This window comes from Zootoca vivipara, chromosome 15, assembly GCF_965207765.1.
Source record: "Zootoca vivipara chromosome 15, rZooViv2.hap1.1, whole genome shotgun sequence".
Taxonomy (NCBI): domain Eukaryota; kingdom Metazoa; phylum Chordata; class Lepidosauria; order Squamata; family Lacertidae; genus Zootoca; species Zootoca vivipara.
The window spans coordinates 17989743-18010856 of NC_142598.1; the positions used below are offsets into that span (position 1 = coordinate 17989743).

At 41.8% G+C, this 21114-nt stretch overlaps 1 protein-coding gene across 8 annotated transcripts in view; it reads left to right on the forward strand.

Moving 5' to 3' along the window:
- GNE (glucosamine (UDP-N-acetyl)-2-epimerase/N-acetylmannosamine kinase) overlaps positions 1-21114 on the forward strand; it is a 31218-nt gene that overhangs the window by 3699 nt on the left and 6405 nt on the right. For 2 of the 8 annotated variants that reach the window (XM_088658665.1, XM_088658667.1), the window contains exons 2-8: positions 11125-11225; positions 13035-13243; positions 15032-15483; positions 16696-16848; positions 17099-17311; positions 17884-17971; positions 20444-20654. In XM_088658665.1, the coding sequence (XP_088514791.1) occupies positions 13080-13243; positions 15032-15483; positions 16696-16848; positions 17099-17311; positions 17884-17971; positions 20444-20654 (1281 nt within the window). In that variant the 5' untranslated portion in view covers positions 11125-11225; positions 13035-13079. Of the gene's footprint in view, positions 1-6543; positions 6908-6937; positions 7007-11124; positions 11226-13034; positions 13244-15031; positions 15484-16695; positions 16849-17098; positions 17312-17883; positions 17972-20443; positions 20655-21114 lie in introns of those variants that run through there. The other 6 variants (XM_088658666.1, XM_060269051.2, XM_035140890.3 and 3 more) reach the window with 4 other exon arrangements.

Here is a 21114-nt window from a genome sequence, read left to right on the forward strand (position 1 = left end):
TACTGTCCTTGAAGCCTAAAGGAACACAGAGTCGGGGATCAGAGATCTGTGCCTTCTATGAGACTTAAGCTCCCTGCTTGGGAGTGAGAGTTGCTCAGTGGGTAGAGCATGAGACTCTTAATCTCAGGATTGTGGGTTTGAGTCCATGTTGGGCAAAGGATTCCTAAGTTGCAAGGAGTTGGGTTGATGCTTAAAATCACTGGGGAACAAAGAGCGGGTCTTATTGGAGCTGTCAGTTGACTAAGCATTGAAAATCAAGGGTTTGAGTATACTGTACTTCAAAGCTAACTAAACTTTATGAAAGGAGAGGGGGCTTCCTAAGCAAACAGTGTTAACACCTAAGTCATTTGAACCATTGTTTATTCCTGCTGCTTTATGGAGATGGAAGTAAAAAGGCCTAGTCAAAGAGGAACATTTTTTGTTTGGCACCTCAAGATATATAACAAATGCACCAGGTGAGCATCCCTGGGGAGAGCATTCCACGAATGGGGAGCCACCACAGAAAAGGCCCGTTCTCATGTTGCTACCCTCTAAACCTCTCATGGTTGGGATTTATCCCTCAAGCAGCTTCGTCAGGAAGAACCCAGGTTCCCTCGCCACATGTCTGGCCATCAGTAGCCAAAGTCAGAGGTAGTCAGCAGGGCCCCCTGCAGAAATTGTGGACTAAAATTTTAATTAGCCCCAGACAGCATGGCTAATGGTCAAGGATGATACTTGTTGTACTCCAAAACATCTAGAGGCACCACACTGGCTACCCCAGCCTAGGGTATCAAACTGTTGAAAGCTAACCCTGTGCTTGCTTAATCATATAAAGGCAAATTTGGTTTATTGTTGTGGTGATTTGATTCTTGGAAATTTTATTATGTATTATATAAGTTTATGCTGTGTTCTGCTCTGGGATTGGTTTTAATGGATAGCAGCTTCTAAATTACCTAAGCAAATAAATAAGCAGACAATAAGTAGAAACATGAACACAACCAAACCACAGCAAAGATGACTTCAGAATCACTTTAACATGTACACTGAGGCCTAAAATAAGCGGATGAGCAGAAAAAGAAACATAACCAAAACCACAGCAATCATACACTGAACAGTTTTGCATTAATCGATCAGTAAGACTGCATTAGCGGAACTAATACATAACTGAAAAGCAAAACATGTAGAGTTGTCTTTGATGTAAAAGTTATATTAAATAACATAAAATCAATTCTAGTTACAAATATCTGCAGGAATAGAGATAATGTGTAACAAAAGTACTTGGAATCCTCTCCTAGAGTCTCCTACATCCTAGATTAAAGATCGCCACCTCACATACTGTTACTGTATATTCATTTTATGGACTTAGGAAGAAATACATTACTTGGTGAGAGGAGTTGAGCAGATTTGATGGCTGATGTAATCAACTGCTGGGGTTTTGTAACATGAGAATTTTAAAGTAAAGCTCTACCGTAATTGCTGGGGAAATGTCTTTCTTCTTCTATATAAAAATGTTCACCTGAATTGGCACTGGTGGAATTACATTGGACAGTAGCAAAGCCTCATCTCCAAGCATGAACTACTGCCAAACCCATGTAGAGTGTGTGTGTGGTAATTTCAAATGGGGAAATGATCAGAAGACATCCTGCCCCAGCTTCTGTTGCTCCCACCTACAGGGTTACTATTGTATCTCAAGGGCTACATAAGCCATTGTTTAGTGTTATGGGGAAAACAATAACATTCATAGGACTGCAACACTCCCTCCGCCCCTCGTCCCCATCCCCATGCCAATATTAAATACTTGTGATTCCAGTTTGTGGCACAACATAGTTTTGCCATTTTGCCCAAATCTTGCAAACTAGTGTTACAAATTATGTTGAAATTATATTTTGCAATTCTTGTTTGAATGAAGTGACAGAACTGTGGCTGGTTGCAAACCTGGAACAGAAATGGCTACTCTTGGTGAGTGTGGCAGGAGGAGAGTTTATGAGCCTGAGCTCATTCATGCTTGTTTGTTTCTACTTAACCATAGTTTGGTACAGTCTTACCTTGGAAGTCGAACGAAATCTGTTCTGGAAGTCCGTTCGACTTCCAAAACTTTCAGAAACCAAAGTGCAGCTTCTGATTGGCTGCAGGAAGCTCCTGCAGCCAATTGGAAGCTGTGGAAGCTCCATTGGATGTTCGGCTTCCAAAAATAGTTCACAAACTGGAATAGTTCGGGAGCCAAAACATCCAAGTACAAAGGTGTTTGGGATCCAAGGTACAACTGCTTTAACATCTGAAAAGCATTGTAGTAACAATAACATTTTCTATGGTTAGCCTTAAGCCAGAGTTTGATGCTGGCTTTGAAATATACTTTAGGGACATATATTCTATCCTTCAACAAAGAAAAGGGAACAAAACCAAAAACATTTTAAAAGCTGTTTTTAAAAAAAATTAAGACCAGCATAAAAGTATTCAGCAGAAATTAGATTGAAAAGCCTGGTTATTATTATTATTTTTTAAAAAGATGCTGAAACTGCATCAGAGTATGGATTGGGTGAGTCTTCCTGATAAGAGCATGCATGCCACAGTCAGGGTGCCACCACAGAGAAGCTCCTTCCCATGGTAGCCACTCACTGGCTAGCAGGAGCACCCAAAAAAGGTATTCTGAGGAATATCTTGATGTACAGGCAAGCACACTGCATGCTGACATTCAAAGCTTGGTTAAAGGTAATTGTGGTTGTACAAGGCCTTAAAGCAAAGCATGCTGTGTGGTAGGGAATAGTTTGCCTTTCTGTCACTGAAGTCAGACTGTTGTTATCTTAATCTGCAGTTCCTTGAGTGAAGTGTATTCCAAGAAGTGATAATAGGAGAGGAAGTGTTTCAGTCTGTCAGGGACACTTCTTTCTATAGCAGTGATGGGCAACCTTTTGAGCTTGGTGTGTCAAAATTCGCCAAAAAACCGAGCATAACTCGGGTGGTGTGTCACTTCGAGAAAAAAACCAGAATTTCGCGATATTTATAGTTTAAATAACAAAAATGTATAATTGTAATATATAACTGTATTTAATAAACAAAAACCACTGTATATTCCTGCGTATAAGACTACTTTTTAACCCAGGAAAATCTTCTCAAAAGTCGGGGGCCGTCTTATACGCCGGGTCGTATTTCTTATACAGCGAGTATATCCCAAACTCTATATTTTAACTGGAAAAGTTGGGGGTTGTCTTATATGCCCAGTCGTCTTATACGCCGGAATAGGTAATTATTTAACCAAACCAAATCAAAAACCCCTTATTTATCATAAAGTGCCCAGAGATGTTGAGCTTTCTGGGGGGAGCTGCTGACCAAAGTTTTGGAGGTTTTTTGGGGGGGTGCAAAAGTTGCTTTGCTTTTGGGGGGGGTGCCCCAAAGCTGCTGCACTTTTTGGGGGGGAAAGAGAACAGAAATAAATGACGAATAATACCTTCGCTGGAAATAACACACAGCACCGACATAGTCTGCCAAAGAGCCCCCCCCCAAAAAAACCCAGCACAGAACGGGTTAAAAAATGAATGCTGTTACACCCAATCATAGTCTGCCAAAGCGCCAGGAAAAAACAGCACAGAAAGGGTTAAAAAACCAATCTCTGGCTACCAGCAACAACAACAACAATCCGGCTTTTAACAGCGTAGACAAGCTGTAGTGGAGACAAGCTCTAGCAGAGACAAGCTGTAGGAGGAGCGGGAGAACAAATGGGGAAAAAACAACAACAGCACGAACGGGCCGATGGGGCGCGTGCCAGCAGTGAGGGCTCTGCGTGTCACGTCTGACACACGTGTCATAGGTTCTCCATCACTGTTCTATAGTTAGCTCTAGTTTGCAGAACTCTCAGGATGCAGGGCTATCATGGGCGTGGCCGGGGGCACTTGCCCCCCCCCGAAGCAGGGCCGCTGGCCAGCCTGCCCCGCTGCTCACTGCCGCACGGTGCCACTCCTTTTCTTTTAGGTCTCCCTTCTCCCTGGCTGGCTGTGGTGGGGCGGGCAGAGGGAAAGTTGGCCAAACGCTTTGCCCGGCTCTGGGGCTTTCCCTCCGCCCGCCCCACAGCCAGCCGTAGTTTAGGTACCTGGAATTTAAATTCACTGGCTGACCTTTTGATCATGTATAAATTGCATCATTTATCCATTTGCCCTTGTGCACTGAGTTAATATTTAACAAGAACTTTTCCTTTCTAAAACCTAGAGAGATAACCAAGCTATATTAAGCACCTTATCATAGCATCTCCCTTTCTCTTGAAATACACCTATTACATATAGACAATAGGGAAATAAACACCCTAATTTTATTATCAATATCTACAGGGCAGCTCCAAAGTGTATTCTGAAATAAGGCTATCACCACAAAGCATTATTGCTTCCTGTCCCATATGGCACCAGTCCTTTTCTTGGTCCCATTTTGTCAGTTCATGCTCTTTCTCTTCTTTTAGTAAACTCCTGGAGGAATTTCATTTATTTGCTCTGGAAAATTAATTCCCTACGTACAGGTAGACAAATTATGATCACTAGGTACATCTATAGTCACTGACTGCCCAACCTTAAGCTAGTTCTTTCAACAGTAAATCCAACCAAGGCAGCAACCCTTTGCATCCTTATTAGCAGAGCTGCCTGAATACTTTTTTATTTATTTCGAGCCTCTCTGACTTTCCAGCTAGTTGCCTCATTTCTCTGTCACATTACTCTCCCTCATATCTATACGCTAAACACTGTTAGAAACTGAGATATGAAAGCTAGGAGCTAAATGGCACCTTAAACCTAGGTTATGGGTGCAACAATGGAATGTCTAGGCACGCTTTTTTATAACAAGTATACAAAGCTGAAAATGAATGAACTGCAGCTAAAATATTATGTTCATTTCTCACATGGTCTACATCCACTGCCTACCCACCCCTAATATTCTTAAGAGGGTCTCTTCTCCAGTCTTCAGAGAGTAGCTGGAAGCGGGGACGCAGGAAAAGGTCCTTTCTTTCCACTCTGTAGTTTTAATCTGAAATCTTAGGCCCAGAGCTCAGAAACTGCTCACACTAATGAAATTCCCTGTCGCAAAATGTGCAAACAACAATGGGAGTTTCGAACACTGACACTAAACTCTGACTTTATCTGTTTCTTATCTTGCACCAAACCCCTTGATCCTTTGTTCTCTTAATGGCCAGTCACCCAAGCAATCACAGGAAGCTAGCCTGGCTTAATTGCTGTATATTCCTGCGTATAAGACTACTTTTTAACCCAGGAAAATCTTCTCAAAAGTCGGGGGTTGTCTTATACGCCGGGTCGTATTTCTTATATGGCGAGTATATCCCAAACTCTGTATTTTAACTGGAAAAGTTGGGGGTTGTCTTATACGCCCAGTTTTATATGCATAGCTTTTAACACTTGCTGGATCCAGGGATTATAGGGGTCTGGCACCCACAAACTCATAACAATATGTTGGGTTTTTGTAAGTGGCATTGAGTTGCCCTGGCAAGGAAAAGTGACTAATAAATATAATAAATAATAATAATCAGGGGGTTTTTTTGAGCAGGAACTCGGAGGAATTGAGTTCCCTTACCCTTTAAAATATTTTTTTTGTCCGGGGGGGGGGGGCCTGGAATGAATATATACCCAATGCCTGAGCCAAAAATCCACCTATAACTGTTATCAATAAAGTTGTGGCCATTTCTAATCCAGACCATTGTCTGCTTGAGTTTATTGACCACAGACTTACATTTCAGGAGTGCCAACTTGTCCCCAAAAATGGGGGGCAGGTGGGAGGTAGGTAAGCCCCACCCTGCATAATCGATCACATGATACGGTGCACACACACACACACTACAGCAGGCATCCCCAAACTGTGGCCCTCCAGATGTTTTGGCCTACAATTATTATTATTATTATTATTTATTTATTATTTATACCCCACCCCTCTGGCTGGGTTTCCCCAGCCACTCTGGGCGGCTTACAACAGAAAAATGAAATAAAATAATTAAACATTAAAAGCCTCCCTAAACAGGGCTGCCTTCAGATGCCTAGCTAAGAGGACCAGTGGTCAGGGATGATGGGAATTGTAGTCCAAAACATCTGGAGGGCTGAAGTTTGGCGATGCCTGCACTACAGTATTTGAATGGGGGCCACTTTGTGGGGGCCAGGCCCCTCAAATATTTTATGAGGGGCGCAAAGACCCCATGGCCCCTAAGAGTTGGCTCTTAGCCACTGCCGATGTGTGTGTGTGTGTGTGTCACCATAGCTACCAAGTTTTCCCTTTTCTCGCGAGGAAGCCTATTCAGCATAAGGGAAAATCCCTTAAAAAAGGGATAACTTGGCAGCTATGGTGTGGGGGGGGGGCACTGCGATTGGGCCCATAATAAACAAATTAGCAAACTTCCTGGTGAATTCCGCTACATTTCTTTCCAGAAAACAACAACAACACTGGTAATAACGGACAACACCAACAATATTAATAATACCCCTTCGTTCCCCACCCCCACCCCGTGCCTCAGGTAAGTCTTTCTCAGGGTCGACCCAGAAACAAGGGAGGGGGAGGGGAGAGGCGGCCGAGGAACCTCTTCCCGCCAATTCCATCCCCTCTCTCTCTGCAAGAAGGCGGCTGCCATGGGTGAGCAGAAGCCGCCTCCGAGGTTGAGGGGGAAAGCGCCTCCTCCCTGGATTGCGGCGGCGGCTCGCAGTCGTGCAGGTGCTGCGAGAGAGCCCGTGCGCTTAACGGCGAGCCGGGCTGCGGCGACGCAGGCGCCTCGCTCCGAGCGACGCGGCAGCCCATCCATCCCCACAGCAGCAACGCGCCCATTTTGTTTCGAAAACCCCCTCGCCGGCCCCAGGCGCCTCCGCAGCAGAAGCTGCCCCGTTAGGCCGCGTGAGGCGGAGCCGAGCCCTCCCAGGCCCGGGGCGGGGGGCGGTGGCGCGAAGCGGAAAAAACTGAGGTAAATATTTCCCTCACGGATTTTCTCTTCAGGAGGGGAGGCCGCGGAGGCGGGAAGGGCCAGTGCCATCGCCCTCCCTCGCCTCCAAGGAGCAGAGAGGCACGTCTTCGGCAAAACGGGCATTTGCTTTTGGGTGGGGGGGGGGAAGCTGTCTGTGTGGAGGGCTGCTCTTTTATTTGGGGAGAAGGTGCCATGCCTGCCTTTCCAAAAAAGAGAGACTTTGCTGCAGCCCCCTCCCCATGATGCGCTCGAAACAACCACCCAGATAAGGGGGTAGGGGGAAAAAAAACCCGCTTGTTTTCGTTTTCCTATTTCCGACTATATAATTTGGTTTCCATTCTGAAGGGGAGCGTGGAGAGTAGCAGGTAAATCGTGGCAGCAGGCCTTACGTGCCACATGACAAGCGGAGGAGGCTCTCCATCTCCTCCTCTTCTCCTGCCTGCTGCTTGGTGGTTATAAAATTGAGTCTGCAAAAGCCTGCCCGAAGCAGGATGTTAGTTAACAAATGGAAGCCTTTAAAAAAACGGAGAGAGAGAGAGAGAGATGATAGTGATGATAATCATCATCTCACAATGGGTGCAGTGGTGCCTGCTAGAAAGCAGATGCTCTGTGGTTTAGAGATTAGCAGTTGGGAGGAAATGGAGGGAAGTGGGCGCGTTGGCATTTGGGGCCCACCGTGTGCCAGAGCCAAGATGTTATCCCTCAGAGAGGCAGCTTCGAAGACCCAGGAAAAAAGGCTGAAATCTAAAGGATTCCCTATTTTGCTTAAACTGTTTTAAATCCTAGTATAATGCTCTGAAAGGTGTTCCCCCAAATGGCAAGACAGAGACAGTAGGTTTTTTAAAAAAGAAAAAAAAATATCAGGGATATGTACCAGAAAAGTGGATCTGTTCTTGGGTAAAATAGGGACAATTCAAACATAAGTACATTTGTTTGTTTGTTTGTTTGTTTGTTTGTTTGTTTAGTATAACTCCCTATACCTGCAGGTCTCAGGGTGGTTCACAAGATAAATATATTTTGATAATGGCTATCAATCACTATAGACAGATCAGTCCCATTTTGAGGGCGTTTGCCTTTTTTTTTTTGCCTTGAAAGTCACAGGATAAATATTTTAATAGCACCAGTTCAGCTTCAGAATATTGCCATGGCCCCAACATCGTTTAATATTAAATTACTGCATTATTTTTAAGTGTTACAGCAGAGGTGGGGGAACCTCTGGCCTGTGGGCCAGTCTTGATCTGCCAAGAGTTCCAGTTTGGTCCATGAAGCTATTGTTCAAAATTATGCCAAACTGTCAGTCAGCTGACATCACTCCAATAGGTGGGTGACATCAGCTGATGGGCAGGGGGTTGGGGTTCAATTCTGAATTGCCAGTTCCCTGTGGATTTAACACCTATGGATTTAAGTAGCAGGATTTAATGCCTGCTCATCAGCTGATGGTTTAAAGTGGAATGTGTAGCCTGATTGGGCATGCTGCTGAAATCATGGGCACTTTGCTTCTTCCCTACAGTGACCTAGGCCATGGGCTTGCTGAACATTACATTCAAGCCCAAATTCATGGTTTGGTTTTCCAAAATGAACTACCTTTAAACCATAGTTTAGTTTAATTATTGTTTAAAGAGATGTGTGAACCAAGCTATTATCTTACTCCCTGCAAATGTTCTGCTTGTATGTTTATTGGTTACCAGTGATATTGTTCTATTGAATTAGGCTAACATTATACAGTAATGTATATCACATAGAGGCTGCAGCATTAGGTTAGGTTAACATATGCAAAAAAATAATATTAATCTCCAGTGGGTAGAATAGCTGTATGTAAATATAAATGAAGTTTGCATTCTCCAAGCATAGGCCTATTTTTCTGGCTGCTTTTGCAAGTGTTCCTTTCTCTAAATCCAATTGTTTTTTCCTCTAGTCCTAATTAATGGACCTACCTGCATTGAATTACTTTTTTTAGCTGCAAGGGTGCTATAACCTTGAAATGTTATAGCATCTTAGATTGTTTGTGTTGAAATAAAAGTTGAGGGATGTGCATTTTGCCAGGTGTATTTCCTAACTCCATCCCCTTAGGATGTTTTAGCTATTAGGTCCTTTATCAAAACAATCCCCCACCCTTTAAAAAGTAATGATTAACTTGGAGAAGAATGGGTTTGTTTGTTTGTTTTTTGCTTGTTTGCTTTAATCACAACTAATATGTTTATGCATATCTGGATATGTAATCTTCTCCCCCTCCCCCGTGTATGTGGGTGACCCTATTTTGCTACATGGTATCACCCATTTTGGAAGGGAATATATTATGCAGAAAACAAATAAACTACAGTACTACGTTAAACAAGGCTGTGGGTCCTTACCAGAAAGCATTCACAAAAAAACCTCCATAAATATGTGACTGAGAGATCCAAGATAAGCATAACATTGGTTGGATACGTTTCAGCTTCTGCCTTCATTGGTAACACAAAACTGTTTAATTTCAAAAGGAACACTTGGAGTCAAGGTTCATCAGATGCTCTGGACAGAGGGAATTCTCAGGAAAGCTTACGTAAAAAGGGATATATTTGTGCTAGAAATATTTAAAATAGGATTAAAAACACAGAGAGCCCTTTATGTATTATCCTTCAAGTTGAAGCCTTCAGGCATTTCAGTTTTCAGTCTGTGTATCTGGGTGTTGTCTCTTGCTTCAGGTCTGTTAGAAATGACTCTTTTATTGGAAAGGAAGGGAGTGGATGCTCTGCCAGCCATAGGGGCAGCACATTTCTCTCCTTATGCCCTCAACAAACTCTGAGGAGGACTTTGACACAGTAAAGAGGGCTTAGGGGCAAGGTGACCTTGCCACCCAGTTGCCCTTTGCTTTTAGAAGCATCTCAAACAAAAAGGGCGGGGAAGGAGGGCAGAGGTGCTGCCTTCTCACTCAGGGCAACAGTAAATAGTCGCTGCAGTGGTGCCCACCAAGTTTGCTGAGTGCCAAGGAAAAGGAGACGCATGCTAAAGGAGCAAGCAGTGCTAAGAAGACCAAGGCTGGCCGCAGCTCTTGGTAGCAGTTCAGGGGTGCCAACCAGCGGCACAATTTTTGTGCCCCCCCCTGTCTATGCCCTTGGCAGGGACCAACCTAGCCAACCCCTAGGTATGCCCCTATGTGAAGAAAAACTTACTGCAATGGGAGGTAGTAATAAATAAAAGTGGGTTTCTGCTGCTGATCCTGAAAACAGTTAATGAACTGGTTAACTTATTATAATGGTTTAAAAGTATGTACTGTAATTTGTTTCCAGCTCCCACATTGCCACAATAATGACAATGATTTCAGCTCAGAAAAGTATACCTATTTAATTTTCACATTCTGCTTGGTTAACAGGTGTTCAGTTTTGTAGATTCTTTCTTACTGCAGTTCACATTCCTTTGCTGTTTTGGCATTTAAATTGGCATAACCCTTTGACTGAACAGGTTCCCTTGCTCCTCCTATACTGTATGTTGCATGCTGTTTGTTTCAGCTGAAAAAGTTTCAAGCTTCAAAAGATGAGTAATTTATGAGTTAATCATGACTCACTGGCCAGTGTTGAGGAAGGAGAGGCAGAGTAATTCTGATGCAAATATTAGTAAAAGCTAATATTTAATCCTTCACTGGGTGGTGTGCAAAGAGATACAAGGTAACATTTACTTGTTCTAAAGCTAAAAAGATTTTTAAAAATATTTTGAGAGAGTTGTCCAAAGTAATACTTTCTGCAGTAGCCTTTTGTGTTTATAGAAGGTGTTTTACTAGGTATTAAACGAAGAGGAACTTTTCTCTCTCTTTTATGATTCTGAGGGAAAGCAGTACTTTGGCCACCAGTATAAAGTTGTATTGCAGCCCATGACTAATGATAAATTTGTTGTAAACCTGCCAGCAGCTAATTTCCAGAGTTTAAACATATTTTATATGAGAAAAATCATGAATACTTAGATGTGTAACTAGACTGAGCATGTTTGACTTGTTTAAACTTTAAGGAAATGTCTGTTCTAGATTTTTGTAGCATGTCATGTAATTATTCTCAGCTTTTGAGAGGAAAAAATAACTGAATGACATGAGGTCTAGCATGGCCACTTAAAGCTATAAAACTTGGTCAGTTAGTAGCTCTGTGCCTACTAAACCATGCAAATGTGGAGGGGGATAATTGTTTTCCATTTATGCTTGCAATTGGGCAGTAAGAAATCAGAGTTCAGTCCTGTTCTTTTCTTTTGCTTAGGTCTCTCCAATTTAGCCTGCAGCCCTATATACAGTACACATTTACCTTGGAGTAAGTCCCAATCGTGCTTACTTCCAAGGCAAGCTAGATAAAGGTTCTGGGTAAGTCACAATAGCCTCAAAAAATTGCTTCATTTTGGCAAGGCATGTAATACATTTTGTACTATTATCAAGCAAGGGCAGAGCACAATTCATTTTCTACTTCTTGGAAAGTACTTTGTATTTATGGGTGTGTTCAGTGAGACTACAGAAGGAAGTTGGTTGTGTTCTGTATGGTTACCTTTCATAACAAAACAAATGCTAAACACGTATTTTGAAATACGGTAAATTGAAAATGCTTAATGAGACTTTCCTACTTAGGTCATCTGTCTTCAACTCTGGATTTCTCTCTATATAAGACATGAAAATGAAAACTTTTGTTCTGTTTTGCAAAAAAATCCATCCTTAGAATTCTGTTGGCAGCGTATAGACATGTGTAAAGCAGAGCAGGGCAGTTCAGAACCTACTGGTAGGTCTCTGGGTGGTTTGCAGTAGACCAGCAAAGGTTTCCTGCTACTTATGGTTTAACAAATATGACCCCCCCCCACTCCCCAAATTAGGCTGTTGAATCACTGGAACTCCCTACTACTAGAGGTGTGTCTAGCACAGGCATCCCCAAACTCGGCCCTCCAGCTGTTTTGGGACTACAACTCCCATCATCCCTGACCACTGGTTCTGTAAGCTAGGGATGATGGGAGTTGTAGTCCCAAAACAGCTGGAGGGCCGAGTTTGGGGATGGCTGGTCTAGCACCTTCATTATATAGTTTTCGTATAATGCTAAAGGTATACCTCTTTACCCTGGCTTTTGACATTTGGGGTGTATGTTTTCAGGACCCACCTTATTTCTATAATTTTAAGTTGTTATAAACTGATTTTAATATTTTAATTGTTGTGACCTGACGTGGGACCTTTGGATGGGGGATGGGGTGGGTGATTAGTGACAAAAACAATAGAGGAAGATGAAGATGTTTGTATGAATGGATCTATGTGAGTTTCCATTCTGGTACTGAAAACAAATTTCTGGGCTGAGCATATTCTCAGAGACAACATTTTCCTCAGTTCTGTGTTCTTTCTAAGACATTGTTTTGTATGTGGCTCCAGATGGTGGACCTCAGGATTCTCATGACAAAGTAAACCCACAAGCCTAAAGTTTTCCCGCTTCTGCTATAAAGGAATGGTACAGAGTCTATTATGTAACGGTGACCAATTGCTAAAAAATCTGCCTCACATACGGAACAGCTGCTTCATTTACAGAATGAAGACATTTGTGCACCCAGGAATATGTTGTATATAAATAGACACTTCAGCATACAGTGGTACCTCTACTTACGAATGGAGCTCTGTCAGCCATCTTGGATGCGGTTTAGATAGGATTTTTTCTACTTACGAATTTTTAGATAGGGTTGCTTCTACTTACGAATTTTTTCTCCCAATGCATTCCTATGGGATTCGACTTACAAACATTAAATTCGTATGTAGAGGTACCACTGTAGTTATTTTTTTCCTGTATATGCACTATGCAATGCCATTGCTTATGCATGCATGCATTATTAGTTTTTACAGTATCTTGGGCATGTGGCCTTCTAGCTTACAACCTTTGCATAGTGCCCGTCTGGCAATCACAATTGTTTCCCACCCTTGCTCCAAAGAGCTCTTAGCAGCATGCATCACCACTCCACCCTATCCCTACTGTCACCCTAACAGCTATTTGACATATGTTAGTTTGAGAATGAGTGACTATCCCAAAATCATCTAGTGGGTTTCATGACCGAATAGTATCTGTCACCTTGTCCAGTACTCTGTTTAATACTCGACTCTTGACTCCTAGTGTAATAATGTGTATGCAATTGTATCTTGCTTCCTACATTTCAGGAACTATATTTCACGAACCTTTCTAAACAGAAACAAAAGCGAGTGATGGAGAAGAATGGGAACAACCGGAAACTTCGGGTTTGTGTTGCTACCTGCAACAGGGCTGATTATTCCAAATTGGCCCCAATCATGTTTGGCATTAAAACAGAGCCACAGTTCTTTGAGCTGGATGTTGTGGTTTTGGGCTCCCATCTGATTGATGACTATGGGTAAGGTATATAATTTTGTTTTTCCTGCTATCTTGGCATGCAGTGCTGATAAATACATCAAATAGGACAATTTCTATGAACTGATTATGTAACAATGGATTTATTGCTCTTTTTGCAAACAATACCAGACACATAGTAGTAAAGCTGAGGAAAACTAATACCAACTTTCATTCTTCCATGTCACCCATAACTGCAGTGCCTTTGTTCTGTAATAAAATGTTACCTTCTTGGAATATGGCACACAATATTTAATCAAGTTGAAAAAGAATGGTAGGCTAAGTCTTAGGGTTGAGAATGCATGGAAAGCCTTTGGGTACGCTTATTTTTCAACTGCTTTTCAGGGAATAAAAGCATAGCAGTGGACATGGCTGGGAAGCAGTTTCTGCCTTTTCCTGGGGTACTTATTGGCACTGAAAAATCTCAGAAATAGTCATTTATTTTGGTTTTTAGAGATAACTGCTCTGAACACCATTTGCAGGAGGACTAGGCCAGTTTGATGATCATAATCCTTAGGCTTTGGATTGTGTTTGAATGTAGTGTTCACAAAACACAACACAGTAATAGGTGTCTTCAAATGATGTGGCAGAAATGACCCTAAAAGGAGAGGTTTTGTTTTGCTGTACAGCAGTCTTAATAAAATGATTTTTTTTATTGCAAAAGAGTTATTCCAGTTTTCCTGATCCCTGTCCTGAACAACTTATTCTGCTAATATTGTAATTAACACCATGCTAATTCAGAGATGCAGCTTCATCCATATTTTTTTAAAGCATCGTTTTTCAATAGATGGCTAATTAAAGTGAGTAGCTTGCAATTTTTTTTACATAGGTGTTCGGTCCAGACCATGAGCAATATATAAACTGAGAAATGTGTGAGGGCTATGTAGGAAATGCACCATAATTTTAAGGAATAATGCCAGTTATTAAGAAATCACAAGGTCTAACCTTCAAGTCCTTTCTAAGTGATAGGTTTCCATTTTGGCAGGATGCCAGTGGCCACGAAGAAGGTAGTAGTTTTGCTAACCATCCAATTCAAATTGAAGTGTTTGCTTTTTTTAAAAAAAGATAAAAAATAAAGAGTGCTTTGCTGGCTTTCAAATTTTTTGGCTGGAATTAGGGATTAAATTATGGACTGAAACAATTAAGAATTCCAATATAATTGAGGCATGAAAGTAAATCACTTTTAGAGATGGAAGGAAAATATTTTTCCTCCTCATTCTTATGACTCCTGACTTTTGCCCAGTTCTCATTTTGCAGATAGGTTTGTGATTAACACTGATAACGATGCTGGAACATCACAAGTGTTTCATCTTTCCCCTTTCGTTGTGTCTCATCAGCGTTCATTTCCTCTTATTAACAGCAAAATATGGTTTTATTTTGGCACAGTGCAGTTTCATTTTTATATTACTAGTTTTTTAGATAGAGAGATACTTTATTGTCATTGTACATAGTACATGATTTAATCCTATGATTATATCAGAAGTTATGTTAAACACTAGAATGCTGTTCAGCTCCATATTCATAAAGTGGAATTGGAGCAACATTCACTTTCACAAGTGACTAAAGTTGATCATCTGAATCCATTATCATTTGGGATAAACTTTAGGAACCTAGAGTATCCAAACCTCTCAGACATAGATAAACATAGAAATTTTAACAGTTTGTAACTAGTTGCATGGGTTAAAATATGTTATTATTTCCTAATGCTTGTCATACATTGTCAAAGAAACACCATTTTTATGAAGGTATGTAGCATTGCAGTTTTAACACTTTCCCCTCTTCCTCTTCCCAGTAACACTTACCGTATGATTGAACAGGACGACTTTGACATCCACACTAGGTTACACACAATAGTGAGAGGAGAAGATGAGGCAGCCATGGTGGAGTCTGTAGGCCTTGCCTTGGTCAAGCTGCCAGATGTCCTCAATCGTCTGAAGCCTGACATAATGATAGTCCATGGAGACAGGTTTGATGCTTTAGCATTAGCAACATCTGCAGCCTTAATGAACATTCGAATTCTTCATATTGAAGGCGGAGAAGTCAGCGGTACTATAGATGACTCCATCAGACATGCCATAACCAAACTGGCTCATTACCATGTGTGTTGCACAAGAAGTGCAGAGCAGCATTTGATATCTATGTGTGAAGACCACGACCGTATCCTCTTGGCAGGCTGCCCTTCATATGATAAGTTGCTATCTGCCAAAAACAAGGACTACATGAGCATTATCCTCATGTGGTTAGGTAGGTGTGCTGTAAATATAGGCTATCCGACCTGTGACCCTCCAAGCTGAATGCAGGCCAGCAGCTTTATATGGCAGCCTAATAATAGTGGTTGCAGGTACAGAGCAAAGAGGGGGTGTTTTGTACCCCCTAATGGGGCTGCCATCATGGTTAGTGGGCTACATTTGTCTTGGTGTGTCACACATTGTGCAATCTTTCTTTAGGTTATGTGTTGGAGATTGGTGCTGTTCTCTTACCTCTGATTAGATGAGTACGGAAGGCTTATTCAGGAACACACAAGTATACTCATGTGAGGCTGGTTTGTGTACAGTTGGGCTGTGAACATTTGCCCTTTGTGCACCTCTATTTCAGCCTTTTCCCAGTGTTATCCATTAGCTTGGGGTTACAGCTCACAAGGACATCCTTCATACATTTGGTAGGCTGTCCTGCTGCTGACACTGACAATGTGGGATAGTGTTAGGTAGGCAGAGGTAGGGTTATGAGCTCAGTTGCACTCTCCTGTCTCACAGGATTATCCTTACATGTTCCTAAATGCCCAGAGTCAGAGTCCTGTTCATATCTTCATAAGTAGACATTTTAGAGTGAAAATTGGGGTCTGTTAATCTTGGGATGTATGGATAATATTGCGGAACCCTTAGAGAATTTTGCATTAGGAACAATGAATATAAGGCATGTACAATAAACAGTGTAGCAGCATATATTTAATAAACTTCTGATTTGTTGTAACCATCCAGATCAGCTGGTTCAATTCTTTGGGGTTTGACAAGAGAAGTTCTTAAATGTAAATCTTCTCCTGCATTGGGGGTACAAACTGCTTATTAGGTATAAATTGAACCAAGTATTGTATAATATACAGAGACTAGAATCCAATATCTCTGTCTGTCTTTAAAATAAATGAAGACACCTTCCTTTTAAGGCCAAGGATTGTCACAAAGCTGAACAGATAAATGATTGTACTAAAATAATCTGGCACCATACACAATTCAGTCTGGATCAAATCTTCCCAAACCACTAGTAGATAATGCAAGAAATACCCCAGGTAACTACGGTAAAGACTTCAGAACAATTTATTTTTTATTTCACAGTGGAATAAATCTTGAGTAATTTCCCAGAATGAAGTATTGGGGGAGGGGGTTGTTCTTGTTAAACGCAATTAATAATACTACTTTTTTAAAGCTGGGTTTTTGTTTGTTTTTTACTTTGCTTTTACAGGTGAAGATGTAAAACCAAAGGATTATATAATTGCTTTACAGCACCCAGTGACCACAGACATTAAACATTCCATAAAGATGTTTGAATTGACTTTGGATGCCTTAATCTCTTTTAACAAGAGGACATTGGTTTTATTTCCAAATATTGATGCAGGTGAGGGGAAAGAGTTCTTATTCAAGGAATCTAAAGTTAATACTGTAGCCTGTGAAGAGAATGAAAAATATTTGCTTTTGAACACTACCAAATGCAGCCCCTCAGGCCCACCAGCTCCCAAATGGTTGCCTAGAAGGGAATATGGCTCACAGGCTGAAAAAGAAAAGTTTCCCCATTCCTGGTGTACATAGTGATGCTTCCAAAATTCAGTTACTTACCATTAAGTGATCTACTGTTATTTTCATTACAGGAAGCAAAGAAATGGTTCGGGTAATGAGGAAGAAGGGTGTTGAACACCACCCCAATTTTCGAGCAGTAAAGCATGTTCCATTTGACCAGTTCATTCAGCTGGTGGCTCACGCTGGCTGTATGATTGGAAACAGCAGCTGTGGTGTGCGAGAGGTTGGGGCATTTGGTACTCCTGTCATCAATCTTGGGACACGCCAGATAGGAAGAGAAACAGGTATTGTATTCAAATAAGGCTAGCAGTGTTCTTGTAGCATAGGTTTTCATGGACAGGAGTGGTGTGCTTTTTGTCATGCTTTCAGGGAACACACCATGTACACTTTTACACGTTCAGCACTTTAATTCATATACACAGACTGTCATTGCCAAAAGTGTGAAAACAATAGTATAATTATCTTAAAATTGAATAGTTCTAGTCCATAGCTGACGGTGAAGTGTGGGGCGGAGAGGCTAACTTGACTTCCCAACAGTTGAACCACTGTTTATTATTAGAGGGGCAAGGTAGTGGGAAGGTCAGTGCTGTTTGCACTTCACCAACCTCCTCACCCCTTCCCCTCTCCTTCCTGGCTAGGTAAGCACGGCCTCTGCCTCATGTAATCTGCTACTGATTATACTAGCATATCTGCCTGCAATGCGGGTGTAATATCTCTCCAACTGCAATCACATCACTTGTAACTAATTATGCCTGGTGAGGATATGTTGGTAGCGTTCAAAAGCAAGTATTTTTCATTTTAAATTCATTTTCTTCCTAAATATCACTGCTATCACTTTTCCAAAAACAAAATCAAGGTGAAAATGTCCTTCACGTTCGTGATGCTGACACCCAGGACAAAATACTGCAAGCTCTGCACCTCCAGTTTGGGAAACAATATCCTTGGTAAGTACAGTCATTAAAATAGTGAAAATACATTTGTTATGTTGCAGCTTTCCCCTGCTGGTTCAGCAGCAGCAGTGCCACTGGTCAGAAAGTTGGCAGTGTAGCATCACACTGGGCTCTGCCAAGTACAGTTGCACCATAGCTATTACAATACTGGTAGTTACATTTTTGTTAATCCACAATACATATTTTTTGAACTACAGTGGTACCTCGCAAGACGAATGCCCTGCAAGATGAAAAATCTGATGGTGACTCGCAAGACGAATTCGTTTTGCGAAAAATTCATCTTGTGAATCGCGGTTTCCCATAGGAATGCATTGAAATTTAATTAATGCGTTCCTATGGGAAACCCCAATTTGCGAGACAATTTTTTTCGCAGAACGAATTAAATTTGTCTTGCGAGGCACCACTGTATCCCTAATACATATGAAAGTTTGCGTCACTAGTAGGGTTGCCAGACTCAATAGAGGACAGGACTTCTGTGCCTTTAATTGCCCTGCTCTCTTTTGGAAACCTTAAAGAGAAACCAGCAGACCCTTTGCTTGGAAATTAAACAAAGGGTCTGCTGGTTTCTCTTTAAGGTTGCCAGACTCAAAAGAGGGCAGGGCAATTAAAGGCACCGAAGTCCTGTCCTCTGTTGAGTCTGGCAACCCTAGTCACTAGCAGATAAATGTTAAGCATTAATACAGGAAGGGCCTATGGCTGCACGAGCATATAGCTAACAAGTGCTGGTGCCATGCTGGTTTTGTACAGTTGTTACATTTATATTGCAGAAATATGTGTCACATTCTCATCTACAACTGGCACTGGTAAAGTTTTTCCCCATGAGGTTGGTGAAACACTGTTCAGCCATATTTTCTAGAGGATCTCATCATTATGTAAAATAGAACTGTTTTGTTTCTGTGAATGGATCTGATGCAGACAACATTAATTGAGCCCCTTACACCAGTGTCTTAATGGCAACAAAATGTCTTAAAGTTGGGTGTCCTACATTATAGTAGAACAGGGGTCCCCAAACTACGGCCCCCGGGCCGGATGCGGCCCAATCGGCCTCCCAATCCGGCCCACGACGACCCCCGCTGCCGCCGCCCGCTGCCGCCGCCCGCTCTTACGGCGCGCGGCGACGATCTTAAAAATCGGCAAAAAATCGCCGAAAATCCTTTGTGCGCATGCGTATGGGCCTCTCCCGACCCAGAAGAGGTCATTTCCGATGCACTTCCGGGTCGGGGGAGGCCCATACGCATGCGCACAAGCGATTTTCGGCGATTTTTTTCCCCGTGCGTGTGCGCATGCGCACGGGCGCGCACTCTCCCGCCCTCCGGCCCGCTGCGCACGCACTCCCCTGCCCTCCGGCCCACTGCGCGGTAAGTCTGGGGACCCCTGTAGTAGAACCTCGACTTACCACTGCCCCTACTCCCGAACAATTTGACTTGCGACCGCGCAAACCCAGAAGTAAATACCGGGTTTGCTGTGATTCGCGCACGCACAGAAGCAGCTTTCGGTGTCTGCACATGTGCAAAACGACGCTGCCGCCAAATGCGCACGCGCAGAATGGCACTTCGACCAGCGACTCTGATCGATTCACGAACGGACCTCTGGAACGGATTCCGTACGTGTGTAGAGGTTCCACTGTATTCCCCTTTCATTTTTGTAATAAGAAGTTTGTAGTGTGATTTTATATTAAAATAAATTGCAATGTAACTAACTCATTTTACTAGATTCTCAGGATTACTGAGATAATGTATATAAAGCACTTTGCACACTCAAAAGCTCTATATACATACGTTCCTATTCAGACTCACAGTTCACTTAGGTTTACTAATCCATCACATGGAACTCTTCGACATAACTGGAGGAATCTTTAACGCTTTTATTTTCTGTGGGTGTATTTCAGTGCTTGATAAAAATGTGTCTGTACTGCACTCTTTCTCTAGCTGATCTTTATATCTTTACCATTTCCCATCACTTTCCTATGCGTCGTTACAATCTGTCTCATATAGTTTGATTTAATGCAGAGCTACTCAGAAGAACATCCCACAGAGTTAAGTTTGGTTTACTTCCAGTTAAGGATGCATAGAATTTTAGCTTCTGATTTTTATGTACAGTGCCAAGGTCATAAGCACAGTAGAAATGGTAAAAATAATATAAGCACATAATTTTGCCAACTAGGCAAAAACCCTGCTGGATTTCTTGAATAAGCAGTTATGCAGGTTGATATATAGATCTATGAAAAATGTCGTTTTAGATATCCTTAATGTAGTTTTCCATTTGAAATAGATGAGATTTAAATGTACTTAACTTTTGACTAAATGCGTTTAACTTCTCAAATTTATGTTTCCTATAAATTTGCAAATTTACTATTTGCAAAGTAATATTTTTGTCTTCTTCCCCCCTACTTGCAATCTAGAAATTGTTTAGGGTATTAAGGTATGTAGTTTTGTAACATGTCACCTACATTAATTGCTGTTATAGTTCAAAGATATATGGAGATGGGAATGCTGTTCCAAGAATCCTAAAGTTTCTTAAGTCTATTGATCTTCAAGAACCCCTTCAGAAGAAATTCTGCTTCCCTTCTGTAAAGGAAAACATCTCTCAAGATATTGACCATATCCTTGAGACCCAGAGTGCTCTGGCAGTGGATCTGGGTGGAACAAACCTCCGAGTAGCAATTGTCAGCATGAAGGTAAATATAAACAATAAGACCAGGCGGGAATTTCCATTGGGGAGGTTGGGGTGGGGTGGGGTGCACAGTGCAAATTTTAAATAGATTAATGGATCATATTTAATAATACATGCAGAGTGTACATGTTTATCTATTTATGTGGTGCTGTTTTTGAGGTTGGTCCAAAGGTTTCAGCTGGTGCAGAACACAGATGGGTTGCTTGTGGGGGCAAACTATCACTAGCATATAACACCTTGCTAGTTAGATTTGTACTGGCTACCAATCTGCTACTAGGTCACATAGGTTTTGGTACTTCCAGACAAGGGTCTTTATAAAAGCAGGTTATTTGATAGACTGCCTTATCCCTAACATACCACCAAATAGGTAACTGCATTCTGCAGGAGAGTTCCTCCTTCAAGTTCCAAAGGTATCAGAAGCCTGTTCTACAGTAAGATGGAAAATGAATTTTAATGTTCTGCCC